The sequence below is a fragment of the Canis lupus genome, chromosome 12 (genome assembly GCF_011100685.1).
Source record: "Canis lupus familiaris isolate Mischka breed German Shepherd chromosome 12, alternate assembly UU_Cfam_GSD_1.0, whole genome shotgun sequence".
In the NCBI taxonomy this organism is placed as follows: domain Eukaryota; kingdom Metazoa; phylum Chordata; class Mammalia; order Carnivora; family Canidae; genus Canis; species Canis lupus.
This window is the reverse complement of record NC_049233.1, coordinates 17,112,026-17,134,388: the sequence shown is the minus strand read 5'-3', so window position 1 is coordinate 17,134,388 and position 22,363 is coordinate 17,112,026. Positions and strand designations below refer to the sequence as shown.

The following is a 22,363-nucleotide window of genomic DNA, read 5'->3' as shown; positions in this document are numbered from 1 at the left end:
CTTTGAGGTTTTTTTGTTTGTTTGTTTGTGTGTATGTGTGTGTGTGTGTATGTGTAAGGAACTGGCTCAGTTTTATTCTTTTGTATGTAGCCATCCAGTTTTCTCAGCACTATTTATTAAAGAGACTGTTATTTTTTTTACCATTGTATATTCCTGCCTCCTTTGTTGTAGATTAATTGACCCTATAAAGTGTGGATGTATTTCTGAGTTTTCTATCCTGTTCGCTGGTCTATGTGTCCACTTTTGTGCCAGTACTCTTATGTTTTGATTACTATAGTTTTGTAGTATATCTTGATATCTCAGATTGTGATACTGTCAGCTCATTCTTCTTTCTCAGGATTGCTCTGGCTATTCCAGTCTTTTTGTGGTCCCATAAAGACTTTAGGATCATTTTTTCTAGCTCTGTGGAAAATGCTTTTGGTATTTTAATAGCGACTGCATTAAATTTGTAGATTGCTTTAGGTAGTATAAACAATTTAACAATATTCTTCCAATCCATGAGCATGATACATATTTTTATTTGTGTTATCTTCAACTTCTTTCATCAATTTCTTATAGTTTTCAGAATATAGGTCTTTCATCTTCTTGGTGAAACCTATTTCTAGGTATTTTATTCTTTTGATGCAGTTGTAAATGGGATTGTTGTCTTAATTTATCTTTCTGTTACTTTGTTATTAGTGTATAAAAATACAATGGATTTCTGTATTTCAGTTTTGTATACTGTAACTCACTCAGTTCATTTCTTCTAAGCTTTTGGTGAATCTTTAGAGTTGTTTATATATAAGACCACATCATTTGCAAATAATGAAAATTTTACTTCTTCCTTACCAATTTGGATGCCTTTCATTTCTTTTTGTTGTCTGATTGCTATGGCTAGGACTTTCAGTACTATGTTGAATAAAAATGCTGAGTGTGGATTTATAACTTATTATTAATGCCTTTCTTTGTGTCTTGTTACAGTCTTTGTTTAAAGTCTATTTTATTGGATATAAGTATTACTACTATGGCTTTTTTCCCCCTCCCTTTGCTTGGAATATCTTTTTCCATCCCTTCACCATCTGTCCATGTGTGTCTTTAGATCTCAAGTAAGTCTCTTACAGTCAGCATATACATGGGTCTTTTTTAAAAAAAAAATTATTCAGTCATCCTATGTCTTTTGAATGGAGTATGTAGACCTTTTACCTTTAAAGAAATTATTAATAGGTATATATTCATTGCTATTTTATTGTTTTCTAGTTTTTATAGATCTTCTCTATTCTTTTATTCTCTTATTCTATTCCATTCTGATTGATGGCTTTGTTCAGTGTTATTCTTGTATTTTTATCATTGTTCTTTTGTTTATCTATTACAATTTTTTTGGCTTGGGTTTCCATGAGAATCCTGTATAACATCCTAAATACATAACAATCTATATTAAGCTGATGGCTTAAGTTAGAAAACATTCCTAACATACTACATTTTTACCCCTCCCTCCATGTTTTATGTATATGATGTCATACTGTCATATTTTACTATTACCCAAATTCTATATTTGGGTATTCCTTGACTAATGTTTCATTGATATAATTGATTTTTCTACTTTTATCTTTTAACCTTCATACTAGCCTTGAAAGTGACTGAACTCTCACCTTTGTTGTATATTTGCTTTTGTGTAGAAAAATCTCCTGTGTAGGCTGAATGTGCCTGGAAGTTTTGGCTGGCTGGAGGTGTAGTGGCTGTAGACTAGTAGTCTTAGAACTCTTTCCTTCAGGGCCACCTTGGTGGGATGGCTAGAGCTGAAGGGAGAGTGGGTCAGGGGTTCCAAGGTGCTCTACACAGTGGTATACTAGCAGAACAACTGGAGTTAAAACAACAGGCATAAGTCTGGCGGTTGGTATGGTCCATGCAGAGTATTCTCTGGTGGGACATCTGGATTGAGAAAGGCAAAGCATGGTGGTTAATGTGCTCCATGAAGGGAGGGCCCTAGGAGGACAGCTGGAGCCGAAGCAGGCTCAGTCCTTGGTTGATATGCTTCATGCAGGAGGCACTACAGGTTGGGAGGTCTTGCGGTATTTCCCATAGGGGATGTCCTGATAGGACACCTGGAGATGAAGTGAGTCTGAGCTGGGAGATCCTGGGATGCTCCATATGAGGAGTGCCCTTGTAAATCATCTGGAACTGAAGAAAAGTTGGCCTGTTGTATCCCTGGATGATTTGTGCCTGTGTTACATTGGCAAGATGGTTGGAGCTACAGTGGGTGCTCTTTAGGGGTTTTCTGATATGCCCTGCCCTGGAGCTGCTTTGAGCTCAGATTATTAGAAGCAACCTCCTTGTGGGTACAACTAGGGCTGGTATGGCCAAGCTGCCCAGGGCTCACTAAGGCAGTCAGCCAGCCAGGGTGCCTGTAACCTACTCTTATTTCAGGATGAAGGGAAGCATAAACAATGGTGCTGACCCTCCAACCCTCCAACACTGGAGAGTGTTCCAAAGATCTCCTATCACTTCAGAGACACTCAAGGACTGGTTTGTTTAAATTCTAGTGGCTTTTTAAACTATGACTTTTTTTCTGCCCATGGTGGATGTCCCACTAACTGTGTACTACCCCTCCTTCCTGCAATCCCCAGTGTTGGTGCTGAGGTTCTATAGTAACCATATCTCTATCTCTCTGATGTTCCTTATATGGCCCTTCTGTACTTTATTGTTCAGAAGCTGTTCACTTAGTGATCAGTTTTTCTTCAGAGGAACTGTTCTGAAGGAGGAATTGCTTTATATTTAGGTATAGATTTTGTGTGTCCACAGAAGGATTGAGTTTGGGTCTTTATAAATTGCCATCTTGGACCAACCTCTGCTTATGTTCTCCTTATTTAGAATTATTTGTCATCATCTCCCATTTCACTTTGATATGCATTTCAGAATCATTGTGTAAAAAGCTATTAGGAAGATTTTATTTCTGAAGAAAGCTATTAGGAATGCATGGAAATTTATTGAATTCAATTATTGAAGAGAACTGACTTTTTTTCACATTGTCTGTTCTTATTCAATAATCTGTTCCATTCATTCAGTTACTGTGTACTTCAGTAGATTTGTACATGTATTTTCTCAGCAAAAAGAATACATTTTAGTTAAGTTTGGGTTGATTTTTTTCTTCAGAAAGTCCTTTTCATTTATTATTATAGATTTTTTTTGTTTTTGCTGTATTTTCTAATTAAAACATTATGATTTTTGTATTTTTTCTGGTATTCAACTATAATCAATTATTTGATGTAATAATTTATCAAGTAAATATTTCATATTATCTACTTTGATAGTTATATACTTTTTTTAAAGATTTTATTTATTAAATAAAAGATTTTATTTATTCATGAGAGACAGAGAGAGAGAGGCAGAGACACAGGCAGAGGGAGAAGCAGGCTCCCTGCAGGGAGCCCCACGTGGGACTCGATTCTGGGGCTCCAGGACCACGCCCTGTGCCAAAGGCAGGCACCAAACCGCTGAGCCACCCAGGCATCCCTGTGAATTAAGTTTTTAAAGAAAACATATAATTTATAAATATAGATGCGATATTCTATAAAAATTATACATTATCTATATTACATTAAATTCTTAAAAATAGAACATATTTATAAATACATGTATATATATGTGTGGGTATATACTATATGTAATATATAATAAGTCATTTCTTTAGAAATGATGTTACATTAAGGAGCGTGACTTTGTAATGTTTACAACAAAATGAGAGAAAAAAAATCTTTCCAAGTTTTTCCTAGAATGTGTGCTGTTTCCTTAGAAGTTTGATTATTCCCAGCATATTTTGCTTTTGCTGCTGATTCTTGCTTTCTGTGATAGTATTTTGTACTATTCTTGCCTATTTCAGCCGTAGTGTCTTTATACATTTTTTTCATTCCTCTTGCATCTGCTCAGCACAGATAGTTGAATAGTGCTGTCACTGACATGACTTTAGTTATTGCTATTTTTTAAAACATATCTTAAACTTAATGAGAAATCTTTTTTTCCCTATCCCTAAAATATTTCTAGGCAGAGTGGCTCATAGTTTTAAAAATGAATGTAGTTGTTAGAAATCATGTATTGAGATCTGGTATTCTATGCACATAAAAATGCATATTGAGATCTGGTTCTCTATGCACATAGAAATGCTGTTACATTTATCCCCTTGAGGAACAATTCTTTGGCCTAGTTCCAGATGTCAAAATGAGAGTGGATTTTCAGGTTTATTCTGTTTTTAAATTACTTTTAAAATTTTGTGCAATTTCTTTGGGGAACAATAAAAATTGATACTAGGAATTAGAAATGTCCTTCTCTTCTAGGGTCAGAAAGCCCTAATTAAATTAGCAATTCATTTTGGGAAGGTTTGTTTTGTTTTCACTTCCCTTCTGGCAAACCAAGTATTCACACTTCTATCAAATTCTTGTTGCCTTTCTCCTTGTTGTCTAAGAGCCAATTGCTAATATGTTTTTCTCTTATTGCTGACATGCTGAGACAGCAACAGTTTTCCATTCATTGCTGCAGCTACCTTAGTAAATACTAATTTCCTCAGGATTATTTATTTCTTCTAGAGAGGCCAAAGGAAGTGCGGGAGAGTATAACATACCAGGATGAAACACAAAATTTAAAGGAAGTAGGAGTGAGATGTGATTGTTTGATAACCTATGTAAAATATTATTTTCCTATATTGATGTACATTTAAAATACTTTTAATTTGGAATCCTTCTCATAGCTAGAATCTAAACCCTTGGTTTCCCTCTCCTATTTTTCACTATGTATTTCTAGATTATTTGAATGTATAAAAGGTGAATTACTCAGTTGACCTGAGATAGTGTTGTATAGAAAGAAAAATAAATGAGAAGGAAGGGAATTTCAATGAATGAATGGGCTTCCTGGGAATTCAGGGAAGTATTTTTATTGTTGTTTGTTTGTTTTCAAATATTTTATTTATTCATTCATGAGGGACACACACGCAGAGTAGAGACATAGGCAGAGGGAGAAGTAGGCTCCCCACAAGAAGCCCCATGCAGGACTCGATCCTGGACCCCAAGATCATGCCCTGAGCAGAAGGCAGACGCTCAACAACTGAACCACCCAGGTATCCCATACTTTGGGATAGAAGCATATGTGTACACTATTTTCTGTGTTTCTTTGTTACTCTTAAAAGTAAGAAAATTGGTATCTTCAGTAATAGGTACCCAGTTCTTTGTGGGCTCTCTTTTGTCCATATCTCCTGCAGTGGGTCCCTCAAGTGCTTTGTTCCATAGTAAGCATGAAGTCAATTAATTAACAGTAGCCATTTAGTGACATTTCTAACTTCCATATGTGTATTATTGTTTTCCTTTTTATTTGCTCTTTGTGTCTGTTGGTCATCTTCTCTAAATTCTGAAATAGATCAGCTTAATAGTATTTTTCCCAAATAATAAAACACATCAGATAATCTGAAATTCCCATTTTTCCCTATATCATACCAATCAGGGCCCTCCTAACTCCCCTGCTCCTATCTGAATTGGCTTTACTGAGAACTGATAAACAACTGTCAAAATAAAATTTGCACTCACTACTTTTCTATGTTGGATCCCTATTTTCTGGATCCAATGACATGTCTTGTTTAAGAAGGACCTTGTTTTCCTGTAGCTTTAAGCACACACATAAACACACACACGTTCTTATGAGACTGATTATTCACATCTTTATATTTGAGAAAATATTCTTTACCTTTTGTATACTTGTTTGATAACCTGCTTCAGTAGAGCTTAGAAATTATTTTTCCTTAGTATGTTAAGAGTATTTTTCCCCAGGATCTTCTAGCATCAAAGTTTACATGAAAGGATTCTTTTTTTTTTTTTTTTTTTTTAATTTCCTTTGTTGTAAAAAATAAAGCTAAGGAAATACTAGCATGTTTGAAATACCTAAAGGACTAACTAAATAACAGGTATAATTAATTCAGGTATATCTCCATACTTATTTCATAGTGCTTTACAAACAACTATTTAATTCCTCTAGTATTAATTTTTATTTTTGCTTAAGGAATTTTTATTTTTAGTCGTCTTGTTTTTTTCATCATAACTGTACTTTTTAATCCTCATTCTCTACTTTACCCATCTCCTCATGCACATCCCCTCTGGTAACCATCAGTTTGTTCTCTATCGGTAAGAGTCTGTTTCTTGTTTTTGTTGTTGTTGTTGTTGTTGTTGTTGTTGTCTTTTGTTTTTTCTCTTTTTTCCCATTTTGCTCTTGTTTTTTAAATTCCACATATTAGTGAGACTATATGATGCTTGTCTCTCTCTGATATATTTCACTTCACAGTATATGCTCAAGCTCTATCTGTGTTGTTGCAAATGGCAAGATTTTATTTTATTTTATTTTTTTGTGGTTCACTCACTGGTATTTCATTATGGATATTATATAAATACACACCTCATCTAACATTCATTTATAATTTGATGGACATCTGGGCTGCTTCCATAGTTTGGCATTGTAAATAATACTGCAATAAACAGTGTTTGTTAGTGTTTTTGTAGTTTTTAGGTAAATACCCAGTAGAGCAATTGTTGGATCATATCATAGTTCTATTTTAATTTTTTGAGGAAATTCCATATCGTTTTCCACAATTACTGCACCAATTTGCATTCCCACCAACACGGTGAGAGGTTTCTTTTACTCTACATCCCCACCAACATTTGTTTTTTAGTTTAGCCATTCTGAAAAATGTGAGGTGATATGTCATTATCCTTTTGATTTGCATTCCCCTGATTAACAGTGATGTTGAGCACCTTTTCATGTATCCATTGGTCATCTGTATGTCTTCTGTGGAGAAAGACATGTTCTTTCTGTTCTGTTTATGTCTTCTGCCCATTTTTTAATTGGATGATTTGGTTTTAGGGCACTGAGTTTTAGAAGTTCTTTGTATATTTTGAATTCTAACTCTATTTTGGATATGTCATTTGCAAATATCTTCTCCCATCTAGTAGGTTGCCTTTTAGTTTTGTTGATTGTTTCCTTCACTGTGCAGAAACCTTTTATTTTGATGTAATCCTAGTAGTTTATTTTTGCTTTTATTTCCCTTGCATCAAGAGACATATCTAGAAAGATGTTGCTATGGTGCATGCCAGAGGTTAGACTGTGCTCTCTTCAAAGATTTTTTTTTTTAATTTTTATTTATTTATGATAGTCACAGAGAGAGAGAGAGAGGCAGAGACACAGGCAGAGGGAGAAGCAGGCTCCATGCACCGGGAGCCTGATGTGGGATTCGATCCCGGGTCTCCAGGATCGCGCCCTGGGCCAAAGGCAGGCGCCAAACCGCTGCGCCACCCAGGGATCCCTCAAAGATTTTTATAGTTTTAGGTCTCACATTAAGGTTTTAATCCATTTAGAATTTATTTTTATACATGGTGAAAGAAAGTGGTCCGGTTTCAGTCTATTGCATGTGGCTGTCCAGTTTTTTAAAGACCATTTGTTGAAGAGACTTTTTCCTATTGTATTTTCATTCTTCCCTTGACCATGTAATTGTGGGTTTATTTCTGGGTTTTCTGCTTATTGATCTATGTATTATTTTATGCCTGTAACATAGCTTTTTTTAAATATTTTATTTATTCATTAGAAGCACAGAGAGAGAGAGAGAGAGAGAGAGAGAGGCAGAGACACAGGCAGAGGGAGAAGCAGGCTCCGTGTAGGGAGCCCGACGTGTGGGACTCGATCCCAGGACTCCAGAATCACGCTCCAGGCTGAAGGCGGCACTAAACCACTGGGCCACCGGGCTACCCTGTAACATACGGTTTTAATTACTACTGCTTTGTGATACAACTTGAATTCTGGAATTGTGATAGCTCCAGTTTTGTTTTTGTTTTCCTTTCTTTTTTAAAATTTTATTTATTTTAGAGAGAGAGAGCAAGAGAGAGCATGAACGGGGGGAGAGGGAAACGTGGGCTCCCCACAGAGCAGGGAACCCAATGTGGGATTCAATCCCAGGACCATAGAATCATGACCTGAGCCAAAAGCAGATAATTCACTGTGAGGTTTTTTGTGGTTGCATAGAAATTTTACAATTGTTTGTTCTAGTTCTGTGAAAAAAATGTTGGTATTTTGATAATAGATTGCATTAAATCTATAGATTTCTTCAGGTAAGTACAGACATTTTAACAATATTTATTTTTCCAACCTGTAACATGGAATGTCTTTCCATTACTTTTTGTCATCTTGATTCTTTCATCAGTATTGGATAGTTTTCAGAGTAAAGGCCTTTCCCCTCTTTGGTTAGGTTTATTCCTAGATGATTAATTAATGGTGAAATTGTAAATGAGATTATTTTTTTTTAATTTCACTTTCTGCTGTCTCATTATTAGCATATAGGAATGCAACCAATTTCTGTACATTGTCTTTGTATCCTTCAAATTTACTAAATTCATATATCAGTTCTAGCTTTTGTCTGTGTGTGTATAATCCTTGGGGTTTTCTTTTTTAAGATTTTATTTATTATTCATGAGAGACACAGAGATAGAGGCAGAGACATAGGCAGAGGGAGAAGCAGGCTTCCTCTGGGGAGCCTGCTGCAGGACTTGATCCCAGGACACCAGGATCATGACCTGAGTCAATGTCAGATGCTCAACCACTGAGCCACCCAGGTGCCACTCTTTGAGGTTTCCTATATATACTTTTATGACATGTGCAAATAATAAGAGTTTTACTTTTTCCTTACCCATGTAGGTGGTTTTTGTTTTCTTTTCTATTGTCTAATTCCTGTGGCTAGGAGTTCCAGTATTCTGTTGAATAAAAATTTTAAGAGTGGACATCCTTGTCTTGTTTGACCTCAGGAGGAAAGCTCTGTTTTTCCCCATTGAGTATATATTAGCTGTCGGTTTTTCATATAAGACCTTTATTATATTGAGGTATGTTTCCTCTAAACCTATCCTGGTAAGGTGTTTTTTTTTTTTATTATGAATAAATATTACTTTGTAAAATGCTTTTTCTGCATCTATTGGAATGATCATATGGTTTTTATCCTTTCTCATGTTGATGTATCATGCTGATTATATTTTGAATATTAAACCATCCTTGAATCCAAGAAATAAATCACACTTGACTGTGGGATATGATTATTTAAATATACTATTGGATATAGTTTGCTAATGTTTTGTTGAGTTTTGCACCTATTTCATGAAAGATATTAGCTGATCGTTTCTCCTTCCTTCCTTCCTTCCTTCCTTCCTTCCTTCCTTCCTTCCTTCCTTCCTTCCTTCCTCCCTCTTCTTTCTTTCTTTCCTCCTTTTCTTTCTTTCTTTCTTTCTTTCTTTCTTTCTTTCTTTCTTTCTTTCTTTCATGCTGTCTTTATCTGGTTTTTGTATCAGGATGATACTGGCTTCATAGAATGAATTTGGAAATTTTCCTCCCTCTTTTGATTTTTGGAATAGTTTGAGAAGAATAGGCATTAACTCTTCCTTAAATATTTGGTAAAATTCTCCTATGAAGCTGCTTGATCCTGAACTTTTGTTTTTGGGGATTTTTTTTTTTAATTACTGATTCAGTTTTATTGCGTGATTGATATGTTCAAATTTTCTATTTCTTCTGATTTAGTTTCGGTGGGTTATATGTTCCTAAGGATTTATCCATCTCTTCTAAATTGTCCAATTTGTTGACATATAGGTTTTCATAATATTCTGTTAAAATTATTTGTATTTTTATAGTGTTTGTTGTTATTTCTCTTGTTTTATTATTGATTTTGTTTGGGTCTTTTTTAAAAATGAGTTTTGCCAGAGGTTTATCAATTTTATTGATATTTTCAAAGAACCAGCTCCTGGTTTCATTGATTTGTTCTATTGCATTTTTGGTTTTGTTCTGTTTCAGTTTCTAGATAATTTATTTCTATTCTGATCTTTATTATTTCCTTCCTCTTTCTGGATTTGGGTTTTGTCTTTTCTACTTTTTCTAGGTCATTCTGGTGTAAAGTTGAGTTGTTTGTGATTTTTATTGCTTCTTGAGGAGACCTGTATTGCTAGAAACTTGCCTCTTTGGCTATATCCCAAAGTTATGGATCATTGTGTTTTATTTGCATTTGTTTTCATGTAACTTGATTTTTTCCTTGATAGTTGACCCAGATTTTGTGGTCTTTCCAGATGTTTTTCTTGTGGTTAATTCCTGATTTCATAGTGTTATGGTCAGAAAAGATGCATGATATGACTTTGATTTTTTTTCATATTTGTTGAGACTTGTTTTGTGGGCTAATATGTGATCTCTTCTGGAAAACATCTCCTATGTACCTGAGAAGAATGTATATTTTGTTTCATGATGGAATATTCTGATTATGTTTGTTAAATCCATCTGGTCTAGTGTCATTAAAAGCTACTGTCTCCTTGTTGATTTTCTGTTTGGATGACCTATCAGTGTAAATGGGGTGTTAAAATCCCATACTATTTTATTATTATTGATTAGTTCCTTTATGTTTGTTATTAACTTATATGTATTTGGGTGCTCCCATGTTGGGTACATAAGTGTTTACAATATTAGATCTTTTTGTTGGATTGTCCTTTTATTATTAAATAGTGTCCATCTTGGTCTTTTATTACAGTCTTTATTTTAAAGCCTATATATATATATATATATATATATATATATATATATATATAAACTATTACTACCTCAGCTTTCTTTTGGCATCCGTTTGCATGATAAATGTTTCTCCATCCATGCGTATTCAATCTGCAGGTGTTTTTAGGTCTGAATCAGTGTCTTGTAGGCAGCATATAGATGGGTTGTTTGTTTTTTTTTAATCCACTCTGTCACTGTGTGCCTTTTGATTGGAGCATTGAGTCCATTTTCATCAAAGTAATTATTAATAGATGTGTATTTGTTGCCATTTTGTTACTTGTTTTGTGGTTGCTTTTATAGATTTTCTCTGACCCTTCTTCCAGCTCTTTTATGGTTTGTTAGCTTTCTTTTGTGATACACTTGGATTCCCTTTTCTTTATCTTTGCATATCTGTTACTGTTTTTTGATTTGTGGTTACTATTCAGATTATATATACCATCTTCTGTGTATAGCAGTCTATATTAAATTGATGGGCACTTAAGTGGAAACCCATTCTTTACTCTTCTCCCTCCATGTTTTAGGTATATGGTGTCATATTTTACATTCTTTTATTTTATGAATCCTTTTGCCTTGTTTTTAAGGAAAATTTTACTAATTTTGTGTTTTTTACTTTTCATAATCTCACAGTCTTTTCTTTCCATGAAGAGGGTCCCCTTTATTATTTCTTGTATAGCTGATTTAGTGTTCATGAACTCCTTTAGTTTTTGTCTGAAAAGTTCTTTATCTCTCCTTGTATTCAGAATGACAGCCTTGCTGGATAGAGTATTCTTGGCTTTTAGCACTTGAACAGATCACGCCTTAGTCCCTTCTGGCCTGCAAATTCTGATGAAAAATTTGTTGAGATCCTTATGCATTTCCATTATATGTAACTACTTTTTTTTTTTTTCTTGCTCCTTCCCCCCCTGCTTTATTGCTACTTTTTGCCATTTTGATTACTATGTGTCTTGGCATGGACCTCCTAGGGTTGAATATTTAGGAGGGTCTGTGTACCTCCTGGATTTGGATATCTGTTTTCTTCCCCAGACTAGGGAAGTTTCACTACTATTACTTGAAATATATTTTCTGCTTCCTTATTTCTTTTTTCTTCTGAGATCCCTATAACTTGAATGTTATTATGCTTGATGGAGTCACAGAGTTCCCTAAAACTATTCTGTTTGCATAATTTCTTTGTTCTCCTTTGCTCACTTTGGTTACTTCTTATTACTCTGTCTTTCAGGTCATAAATTTGTTTCTCTGTTTCATCTAGCATGCTATTTATTTCCTCAAGTATATTTTTAAGCTCATTTATTGTGTTCTTGATCTGCGTTTGCTTCCTTTTTTAATCTATGTATTAAGGGTTTCACTGATATCCTCCACTATTTTCTCAAGTCTGGTATGATCTTTACTGTAAATTCTCAGGCATATTAGATCTATCTCAATTTTGGTCTCTTGCTCTTGGTCTCTTGGCTTGGTCCTATTCTTTCCTTTGGGAGATGTTTCTTTGTCTCTTCATTTCATCTGAACTTCTGTGTTTTTTTTTTCTCTGTGTTGGGAAATTCAGCTACTTCTCTTGCTTTTAACGATGGTAGCCTTATGGAGAAGAGGTCCTGTAGTGCCCTGTAGTGCAGTGATTCTTATTCCCCATGCCTGATACTTCATGTCACATCATGAATATATAGATGTAAACTACATGTTCTTAAAATATCTCATGAAAGAGTATCTCCCAGCAATCAGATTAAAATTTTGTATGTATATATGTATATGTGTGTATGTATATGTATATGTATATGTATATGTATATGTATATGTTAAACAAGCCCAAGAATGGTTTCAGAAATAAGGATTCAAAACCACTATCATAGGTTTGGCATGTAAATTTTGCTTGTCATTCAAGACACATTAACAAACGTTCCAAAAAAATAATACTGTACTTGTAAATAGTGTAGAATGAAAGGAGAGCAAATGCATTCTTAACCAGCAATTTTATCTGTTATTTACTATTTAAAAACTTAATAAATGTAAGTATATTATATAGTATGACAAGTGTATGTTATTAGAGACCCAATATTATTTAAGGCAATAGACCAAAAAGGAGAGGGATATTTTTGGCATTAAAGCCATTGAAAATCCTTGTTGTGTGTGTTATGCAAGTAATTAAGCTTATGAAATCACCCCAAAAGTAAACCATTCCTCAATGTCAAAGTTAAAATATGCTGTACCTTTTGTACCTTTATTGCTGTATGTTTTGTACCTTTATTCCTGCTGTTTATTTTTTTATTTTTATTTAATTTTATTTTAATTTAATTTAATTTAATTTTATTTTATTTTATTTTATTTTATTTTTTTTGCATTTCAGTGACTTTATGATTCCTGCTGTTTAAATGACCTAAGATTTAGTTTCCTTTGTTCTGACCATCTAAGTCCCAAATATTATTTTTGATTTGGTTCAATGATTATCTCCTCTTAGAAGACTTCACTTCTCCTCCACGGATAGATTAATGCCTCTCCCTTGTATCTTTCCTGTTTTACACGCTGCTTCTGTAGTATTAACACATAGTGTTCTAAGATTTGTTATTTCCCCTCTTTATCTGCTTAAATTGCCCATAAACCATGTGAAGAAAACACTTTTCGTGAATGGTAATTACTTTACAGTTTTGAGGTAAAAACAACATAAAGAAATATCCTTTATATTTTTCCAAAGCCCATTTTTTTTAAATATGTTTAAAAAGCATTAACTGAACAGACATACTTAACCAAAACTTTAATATGAATCACAAAACCCTTAAAATACAGATTACTCAAAATAACTTAGGGCAGACAATAAGCTTCTAACATGAGAATTTCCAGAGTGTGACTCTCATGGAACCCTAAAATGCCTCTTTGTAGAATTTAATGGAAATTCATTTTTGACCTGCTTATGTTATTTTTTAAAAATCCTCTGCTAAAAACTTTGGGATTTTGTTTGTTTGGTTGACTGGTTGGTTGGTTATTGGGTTGTGTTTTTTTTTTTTTTTTTTTTTTTACTTCCTCATCATCACTGAACTTGTGTAGAATGCACATTTGTAGAATGACTGAAAACAAGTGAACAACTCTGCCAGATGTACAGCTTGGTAGAAATAGTTTCTCCTCATTACAGTAGGACCTCCTGTTTGGGAAGCTGGCTTCCCAGTGATGGTGAGAAAACATCAGGCAGGTAAATATTAGCTCTGTTATGTGGTAAACTGCATAGCCAATTGTGGGAAAGGGAAAATTAACTGTAGAATAATGGTTGAATTGACATATTTTGGAGAGATTTATATTCTACTATAGCATGAGTAGGGAGAGAGAGAAAGCATATATATCTTGTCATTATTTATGACATATTTAAACTAGTAAGTGTCGTTACGCTTGATGGCTTTCTTTAGGTTTAGCATTAATAAAAAAGCATAGTCTTTTTTCAGATTTTCATGGCATCTCTAATGTTTGGCATCTTCAAATAAAAAGATCACATTTAAAAGGAAGAAGATTATAGAATTTAGTAATATGATTATAAGTCCATGGTATCTCCAGAATTTTATATTTTCTGTACCATTGTCAAAGAATCAGGGTCACTACCATGATTTTTTTTAAGTGACTTTCCCATAACATAGTGGTTTATATGTTAACAATATTGTTTATAGTCCTAAAGAATAAAAATTGAAACTAGTTGGAAGTTGATTTTGTTGTTATAAATCACTAATTTCTTTAAAGATTTTATTTATTTAAGAGAGAGAGAGTGTACGCATATGAGCAGGGGGAGGGGGAGAATCACACATGAGCAGGAGTCTGATATGGATCTCCATCCCAGGAACCTCAGATCATCACCTGAGCTGAAGGCAGCTGCTTAACTAACTGAGCCATCCAGACACCCCTAAATTGCTAATTTCTATAAAAATTCTGTATTCTCACTAGACCAAGATTTCTTCACCTCAATACTGTTGATATTTTGAGGTAGGTAATTCTTTATAATGGGAATTATCCTGGGCATTATAGGATATTAAGCAACATCCTCAGCCTTTACACAGGAGATACTAGAATGCTACAGTTATGATAATTAAAAAATATCCCTAGAAATGTTTAAATGTTCCATGGGGATAAAATACCCAATCCCCATCCAAAATGATGTTTCCCAAGGTTGGTACATACATAATTGTTTGAGATGATAAAAAGGAACTTGGACTTTTCATGGAAACAAAACTGAGTTTTTGAATACCAGGCCTCTTCTTTATTACTTCTGTGAATTGGACAAATTTATGTGATCTACTGGAGCCTCACTTTCTTTCTTGAAACTTAGGAATAATAAACACTAAAATAAATTCCTTGTAAAATGCATAGAAAGTAAATAATAAAGACTCCAGTTTTATATTTAGTGATATTTATATTAATTAATATGCATATCAACACTAAAATAGCGATTTTAAGTTTCAAATACTAGCTTTATCATAAATATTAATCTACATTCCCACTAGTTACCCAATTAAAATGATAAATATATAAGGATATGTCTACAGCAAAATGGTATAGAAAGTGGTAGATAGCAGACAAGGAATCTCAACTACTAAGGGACTAAAATTAAACAGAGGAACTACAACTGAATTAAAATTGACTGAATGAATTGTTCATTCAGAAAGTCATCAAGGTCTATTAGTTAACAAACCTCATCCATACAACTATTTCTCACAATTATCTTTTTTTCCATTGTCTTTAAACATGAAACACAGTTTGTCAATAATTAGGAAGATCTGAAGGGGTGGGAGAAAGGAAATAAAAAATACTTGAAAAAGATAATAAAATAAATTCAGGCACATAAAATGATTTTTGATAAATTGGTATATAGAGAGATTCTACTCTCCCTCAGGCATAAAACAAGAAAGTAAAAGAAACAACTCACTTTACATCCAAAATCTTGTTCAACTCAAAGCTCTCAAGGATTACTAGCTGTTTTACAGATAAATACATTGGGATTTGTGGATGCTAATAATATGAAATGTTAGAGCTTGGATGCAATCCGGTCCTATTTGAAATCAAAGATCATAGTCTTTGTTCTTCAGTGAAAAAATAAGTAAGATTTCTGGTTTTATCATAAGATTTTTTTTTTTTTTTTTTTTTTTTTTTTTTTTAATCATAAGATTTTTAGTTATTGATTCCCCTTATGGTTAAACCAGGTATCTTATTATAAAGCAAACCAAAACCCATCTTGAGTCCTTGTGGTCAGTACTGTCTTTAGATCCTTATCTCAGTTTAAATTCTTTACTGTGCCCTCCAGGTAGATGCTTGTTCTTCTGTTCAGTCAGGACCTAGGCCTGACCACCTTTCTTCCCTAATTTCATTTGTTTAGGCTGGTAAGGTAAAGATTCCTCAGGGGTGAATATCAATATATAGTGCTGGGAAATCAGAAATGGCATGCCCGAGTAAATATCAGCAGAAATAATAAGATTAGGAAAAGTCAATAGGAGATGCTGAGATAGGGAGGCCACATTTAGAGATTTGGATGCCCCTGAGAAGGCAATGCAAGCAGACATAAATATGGGTGCAACTGATAAGCAGTGGAAGGTCAACGTGGAATAAAACATCAGTGTGATACCTCTCTTTATCTCCTACTTTAGAAAACATGACACGAAGCTGACTCTGAGTTGTTTTTTTTTTTTAAGATTTTATTTATTTATTCATGAGAGACACAGAGAAAGAGAGGCAGAGCCACTGGCAGAGGGAGAAGCAGGCTCCATGCAGGAAGCCCGATGTGGGACTTCACCCCAGGTCTCCAGGATCACACCCTGGGCTGAAGGCGGTGCTAAACTGCTGAGTCACTCGGGCTGCCCTAACTCTGAGTTTCTAAGTTTTTGTTTTGTTTCTATTCTTCAATTTTCAAAAAAATAAAAATAACCACATGGCAAAAGTTTATAATAAATCAACTACCATGTCAGACAAGGAAAACTGACAGGGTTCAGCATATATCAGTGACAAAAAAACAGATAATATCATGCTCCATCTCAATTTAAGTAAAATGTGAGCTTATAGTAATAAAGTTTATTTTTCTTAAAAAATTTTATTTATGTGTCAAACAAGAGAGAGCACACAAGCAGGGGGGGCATGGCAGGCAGAGGGAGAAGCAGGCTCCCTGCTGAACAAGGAGCCTGAAGTATGACTTTGACCCAGAGACCCTGGGGTCATGACCTGAGCCTAAGAAGGCAGATGCTTAACTGACTGAGCCACCCAGGTGTTCAAGTACAGTTTCTTTATATATGAAAACTATTCATAGAAAAGTTCTGTAACCTAGTTGTCTGCTTCAAACTAGCCCACTGTGTAACATGTAGAGTTGTGGTAGGTAGTTTTAAATTTCAGATTTTGCATATGCTACAGATTGTTCAGATACGGAGTTACCAAATGGCACCATATATATATGCACATACGTGTTCAGGCACACATACACAGGATGTGGAATTTTGCATGGCAGAAAATAACATAAAATATTGTATTAACCTTTTTTTTTTTTTTTTTTTTTCAGGCATAGAGAATTTTATTTTATATTGTAGTACACTGAGGATATTTGGCTCAACAACCCCCCCAAATTGCTATTCCTTCCCATCAATCCTTGGCACTTGAAATAGAAGGCTCTTCTGTGCCCTGTTGTTAATCTGTTGCAACTTTACAGGGCAAAAAGCAATTACAGTCCTTTCTCTGAATTACACCTCAACAACTCACTATCCAAGTCAGAAGCTACTCCTTTCCCTAGTTACCAGTAGAACCAGATGTGACCTAAGCAACATCTAATGGGTAGTATTAGGCATACAATTTAAAATGCTGAAGGTCTAATTTTTATTACATTGATCAAAGGAAAGGCTCTTGAACAGAACTGAATTACCTGTATTGCCTATTTTACTATAGGTATGCAGGCAAAATGCTGTGGCTAGTTGTAAGGTGTCTAATATTCCTCTTCCCAGGCTCTCAGACCTAGTGTGAAGGTATATGCTGCTGAACCCTTGAATGCAGATGACTGCTACCAGTCCAAGCTGAAAGGGGAACTGACTCCCAATCCCTATCCTCCAGAAACCATAGCAGATGGTGTCAAATCCAGCATTGGCTTAAACACGTGGCCTATTATAAGGGACCTTGTTGATGATGTCTTCACAGTCACAGAGGAGGAAATTAAGGTGAGGCTCTGATAGGAAAATATGAAAGAATGAAGCAACTTCTTAGGCCAAAGAGTCTTCTCCTGTTATAAGTAGCAACTTATTCCCTGGGGACTTGGCTAGGTGACTTCATGATGTGTGGGAGGGTGCCCCAGATTTATTAAAACAACCCTCAACAGTAGAAGCAGTTAGGATGGGGAAAAAAGCCCTGCCCTTCATTGGCAAGCATATACATATGGCCAAAATGAAAAGTCAGACTGGGTATATAACCTTACTTGGCCTTTAACTGTAAAGGCCAATCAGCTAGGCTCTTTCCCCTTCTCCCATTTTACTAATTCTTACTCCCTTCCATACCAACAGTATGCAACCCAGCTGGTGTGGGAGAGGATGAAACTGCTTATTGAACCTACAGCTGGTGTTGGAGTAGCCGCTGTGCTGTCTCAGCATTTTCAAACAGTTTCCCCAGAAGTAAAGAACATTTGTATTGTGCTCAGTGGTGGAAATGTAGACTTAACCTCCTTAACTTGGGTGAAGGAGGCTGAAAGGCCAACTCCTTATCAATCTGTTTCTGTTTAGTTTATGCAAGAGATTGGATTCAGTGTCTCTAGATGCTTGGAAAATTTGGTTCCTGGTTAAACTTCCTATCTTCCTCTCTTAAACAGCTTTCAAATTCCTAATGGAGAATGGATGTTTCAGTAAATAGTTTTTTCTTTTTTAACTAGCAAGAGAAAAACATCCATAGTTTACTGAGACACTTTGTCAAGGCCAAGAAAAGCCTTTGCAAAAAAGGCAGCAGATCTCTGGGCTAAAGTAGAAAACACAAACTTTGCCCAATTACAACCTATCGGCTCCCATCCCTAGAGTGTTCACTAGTAGCAATGAGACAGAATCTCAATGAATCTATTACTCCATGTCCACTTCAGGCACTGCTAAAGAAATCTCACTTTTCATCCATGGTACTGGGTCTGGTACATATGGATCATAAGTCCATTTGGGGAAAACTCGTTTATAGAGGTTCATCAGTACTGTGTCCTGAGATTTTAGCTTCCCATCAAAACTGCACTTCATGTGGCCATGAGTACCCAAAGGTTCCTTGATGTGTCCCCTGCGGCCCCACTTTGTTCTCAGTTCCACGGGTTTAAACCACAACACATCCTCTCTGCTGAAGAACATGTAACGCACTACTGCCATCTTAGTAAAAATTTTGAAAGGATGACCACTCAAAACAATTCTCTTGATGACCATTCTGTCTGGATCCACTGACAATAAATAGCCTGTGGCAATGAGGCTGTGCATGCCATTGCTATTCTGTTTGAAAAGCAGCACAGATGCAGGAGGAAACGTGATTGGGCCATATATTGTCACCACCAAGGCCACATCAGCAGTCAGGAATCTCTGAAATTTATGTTTATCCGCTGCAGTGTGCTGAGAGAATAAAGGTGAGGCTCGGAAGCGCCTGAACCCACAGTGGAAGATTAAATCCTCTTTGGCTTTCACAGGTTCAATGTTGCCAGGATGCCGGCTCACCACCATATTTAGTACTGACATCTTCTGTTCATGAGGTAGTAAAGAAAATGCAATCAAGGGTGCTCCTCGCTTAAAGTACTCAACCACTGAGAGAGGAACTTCAGAGACGTGAAGTGTGACATACCAGCCAACCTCAGCTCCTTCAACTTCTTTTTCCTCAATTTCTTTAAAAATGCGTTTCCTAGTATTAGTAAAGTTCTGAAATTGAAATATCCGAGCATAATCTTGAGGAAGGTTTTCCTTAGGATCCCACGGAGATGTCCGGAAGCTCTTGAGACCTCTGTATTTCTGAAATCTAATTCTTGCAGCCACATCACGGGGGGTATCTATTTCATCTGGAAACATCTCTTGCAGTCTTTCTTGTTTATATTTCTCCAACATTTTTTCCTCAGCCTCATCATCCACATTCTCATCATATAGATCATCATGGACAGACTCTCCCATAGTCATAGTTTCATATTCCTCCTCCTCTTCCTTTTCACTGCCCTCATCCTGAGATTCCTCTTCAATAAAATCCTCACGTTGCATATCATCATATTCATCTTCCCCATCACTTTCACCATCCTCATCCAAAATCCATTCAGCTTGGTAACTGGATGTCCCTTTGGGAACCTTCTTTACCACCTTGGAACTTTCCTTCAAGAAGTCATTTGCTTCACTAAGCTCCTCCTCTGTGGGCCAGGTCTGCTCCCCCTCCATTGGATCTAGGTTAACCTCTGTTTGCAAAGATTCTTGTTTATCAGGGTCTGCCTTCATTACGACCTTAAGGTCTTCCTCCATATCAGCTACAGCATCCATAGCACAAATCTCCATTGTCACACCCGGGTCCTCCTTTTGGGATTTGATCATTCTAAAATTTAAAGGGAAAGGGTCCATAGGGGCATCTATCTGTTTCATCTGGAAATCACCCTGTCCAATGATATGCAGCAAGCTATTTACATTTAGAGTCTGTCCACGAACATAGCCTGAGATTTTTAAGGTGCCCACCAAGTTATTTTCTTCACTCGGCACAAAGTCAGCAGCGTGAGCAAACAGGTAGGCCCGTCGATCTCGAAAGGCAAGATGCCGTTGCTTTTGGTTGGCCAATTGCCTGAGCAGCATCTCTGCCTCCTGCTGAGTGTCTAACAGAAGAAGTTTGTCACTAGGAAAACGCTTCTCTACTGTTTTACTTAGCTTCTTTCTGGCATCTATTTGTTTCCTTGGTGGGAGGCCAGAAATGCCCTGGACAGCTAGCGTATAGGTGGGAAGGCCCTGAGCAAAGAGGCAGGAAAGGCAGTAATCCCCAATGCTGTCCCAGCCTTCTAGTGGATCAAGGAGGAAAAGGATGGTATCTGCCACTTTGGCCATGTCTAACACAGTGTGCAGATCCCCTGGCCTTGCAGATGTGAAAAACCACCGATGTTTCAAGCGAGGGCATAACAACATAAAGCTATGGGTGCTTCCGCATTCATTCAAGTGTACTGTTCCGGTGTCTGTATCCTGAAGCAACCGAAAGGCCTCTGGCAGGGAAATCTTGTCGTGGAGGGGCACCACCAGTACCTGATGGGGAGGACCATCCTTGCTGCCCAACTGTCTCTTCTCTGCCAGAACCGCCTCTTTCTTCTGCTTTCGGAGCTGGCTAGCGCGATGCCTCTGGTCTACTTTGCTGAGCTCTTTTCTCACCTTCTTGCTTAAGATTTTCAGACCCTTGCCGTCCCGCTGCGCGGATCCCCGACCCCGATGCCGTCCGCCTTTATGAGCTTTATTCTGCTGCTTGAGCGGGCCAGAACGGTGGGCCGCCATGTCCCCGCTCACGTGCACGCAATCAGCACACTGTATTAACCTTTTGTATAGTATGTTTCTCCATTTTCATATTCTCTCCACAAATGTAAACCATTCAACCAATGCTCAGCTCTGAAGGGATTTTGGAAAATAAATATATGAAAATGGCTTTTGCTTTAGATATGTGAAATAATATCACACATTTGGAAAAGTCCAGCTCAAAAGCACATAGCTCAATGATAGATCACAAAGTAAATACTACATGGACACAATTAGTCTAACAAAAGAAATTATCACAGAATCTCAGAATCTTTCCTTATACCCTTCATTATAACTCCTTACAATCAGTACCTCTCCCCCTACCACTAACCTGAGTTCTGTATTTTTATACAATTCTGTAAAATACTTAGCAATTTATTTCCTAAACTTTCGACCTTAAATAGTATAGCATAATTTTAGATATTTTAAAGTTTGTACAAATGCATTATATTGTATGTGATTCTTGCTTTGGTCAATGTTATGCATATAACGTTTTTTTTTTTTTCAAATTGTTAGGTGTATCAGTAGAACACTTTCACTGTTGTAGAATATCCCATTTTATGAATATGCCCCTCTAAGTTTGATGGACACTTTAGTTTTCTTTTTTTTTTAATTTTTATTTATTTATGATAGTCACAGAGAGAGAGAGAGAGGCAGAGACATAGGCAGAGGGAGAAGCAGGCTCCATGCACTGGGAGCCCGACGTGGGATTCGATCCCGGGTCTCCAGGATCGCGCCCTGGGCCAAAGGCAGGCGCCAAACCGCTGCGCCACCCAGGGATCCCAGATGGACACTTTAGTTGTATTGAGTTTTCTGTTATTAGGATGTGGGTATGTTGCTATGATACATTCTTGTACACCTTTTTAAGTGAACATGCACAGGCATTTTGATGGATATATGCCTAGGAGTACAACTGGTAAGTCATAGGTATGCATATTTTAAAATTTAGTTTGTAATACCAGTTTTATTATTGCAAATTGAGTTACTATAAAATAAATTGAATATCCTTTTTCTGAGTAATAGTAAAAGCACTGAACCACATATTAAATCTTCTCCCATCTCCAATTTGGACTGTGTCTTACGAGTTAGCTGGCTCAGTCACTTTGTCTGTCTGTTTTGCCAGGTGTTTAAAATCAATGATTATGTGAAACACCTCAGTCCCTGTGCTTATTCTCCCAGGAGGAATCTGTCACTTAATTTTATCTTTAAATTTGGAATGAATGACTCAACATCCTATCAAAGAGATTTCGGGTATCATTTTGAGGGAAGATTTCACCCCAAAACTGACATTGCTCTACTTTGGAGGACTCTACCATGCAAAGCCTGATCATCTTAATCAG

At 36.1% G+C, this 22,363-nt stretch overlaps 2 protein-coding genes across 2 annotated transcripts; one reads left to right on the top strand and one right to left on the bottom strand.

Annotated features, from left to right (window-relative positions):
- Positions 1-17,286: 17,286 nt before the first annotated feature.
- On the bottom strand, positions 17,287-21,030 carry LOC610048 (pre-rRNA-processing protein TSR1 homolog). The gene has a single exon (XM_038554272.1). It carries the CDS (start codon positions 21,003-21,005, stop codon positions 18,600-18,602), a length of 2,406 nt encoding a protein of 801 aa, XP_038410200.1. The 5' UTR covers positions 21,006-21,030; the 3' UTR covers positions 17,287-18,599.
- On the top strand, positions 17,493-18,373 carry LOC610053 (serine racemase-like; the record flags this gene model as incomplete). The annotated part of the gene is made up of 2 exons (XM_038554273.1): positions 17,493-17,717; positions 18,057-18,373. Coding segments are annotated over 2 exons (441 nt in total), but the record flags the coding sequence as incomplete, so codon positions are not given.
- Positions 21,031-22,363: the final 1,333 nt, after the last annotated feature.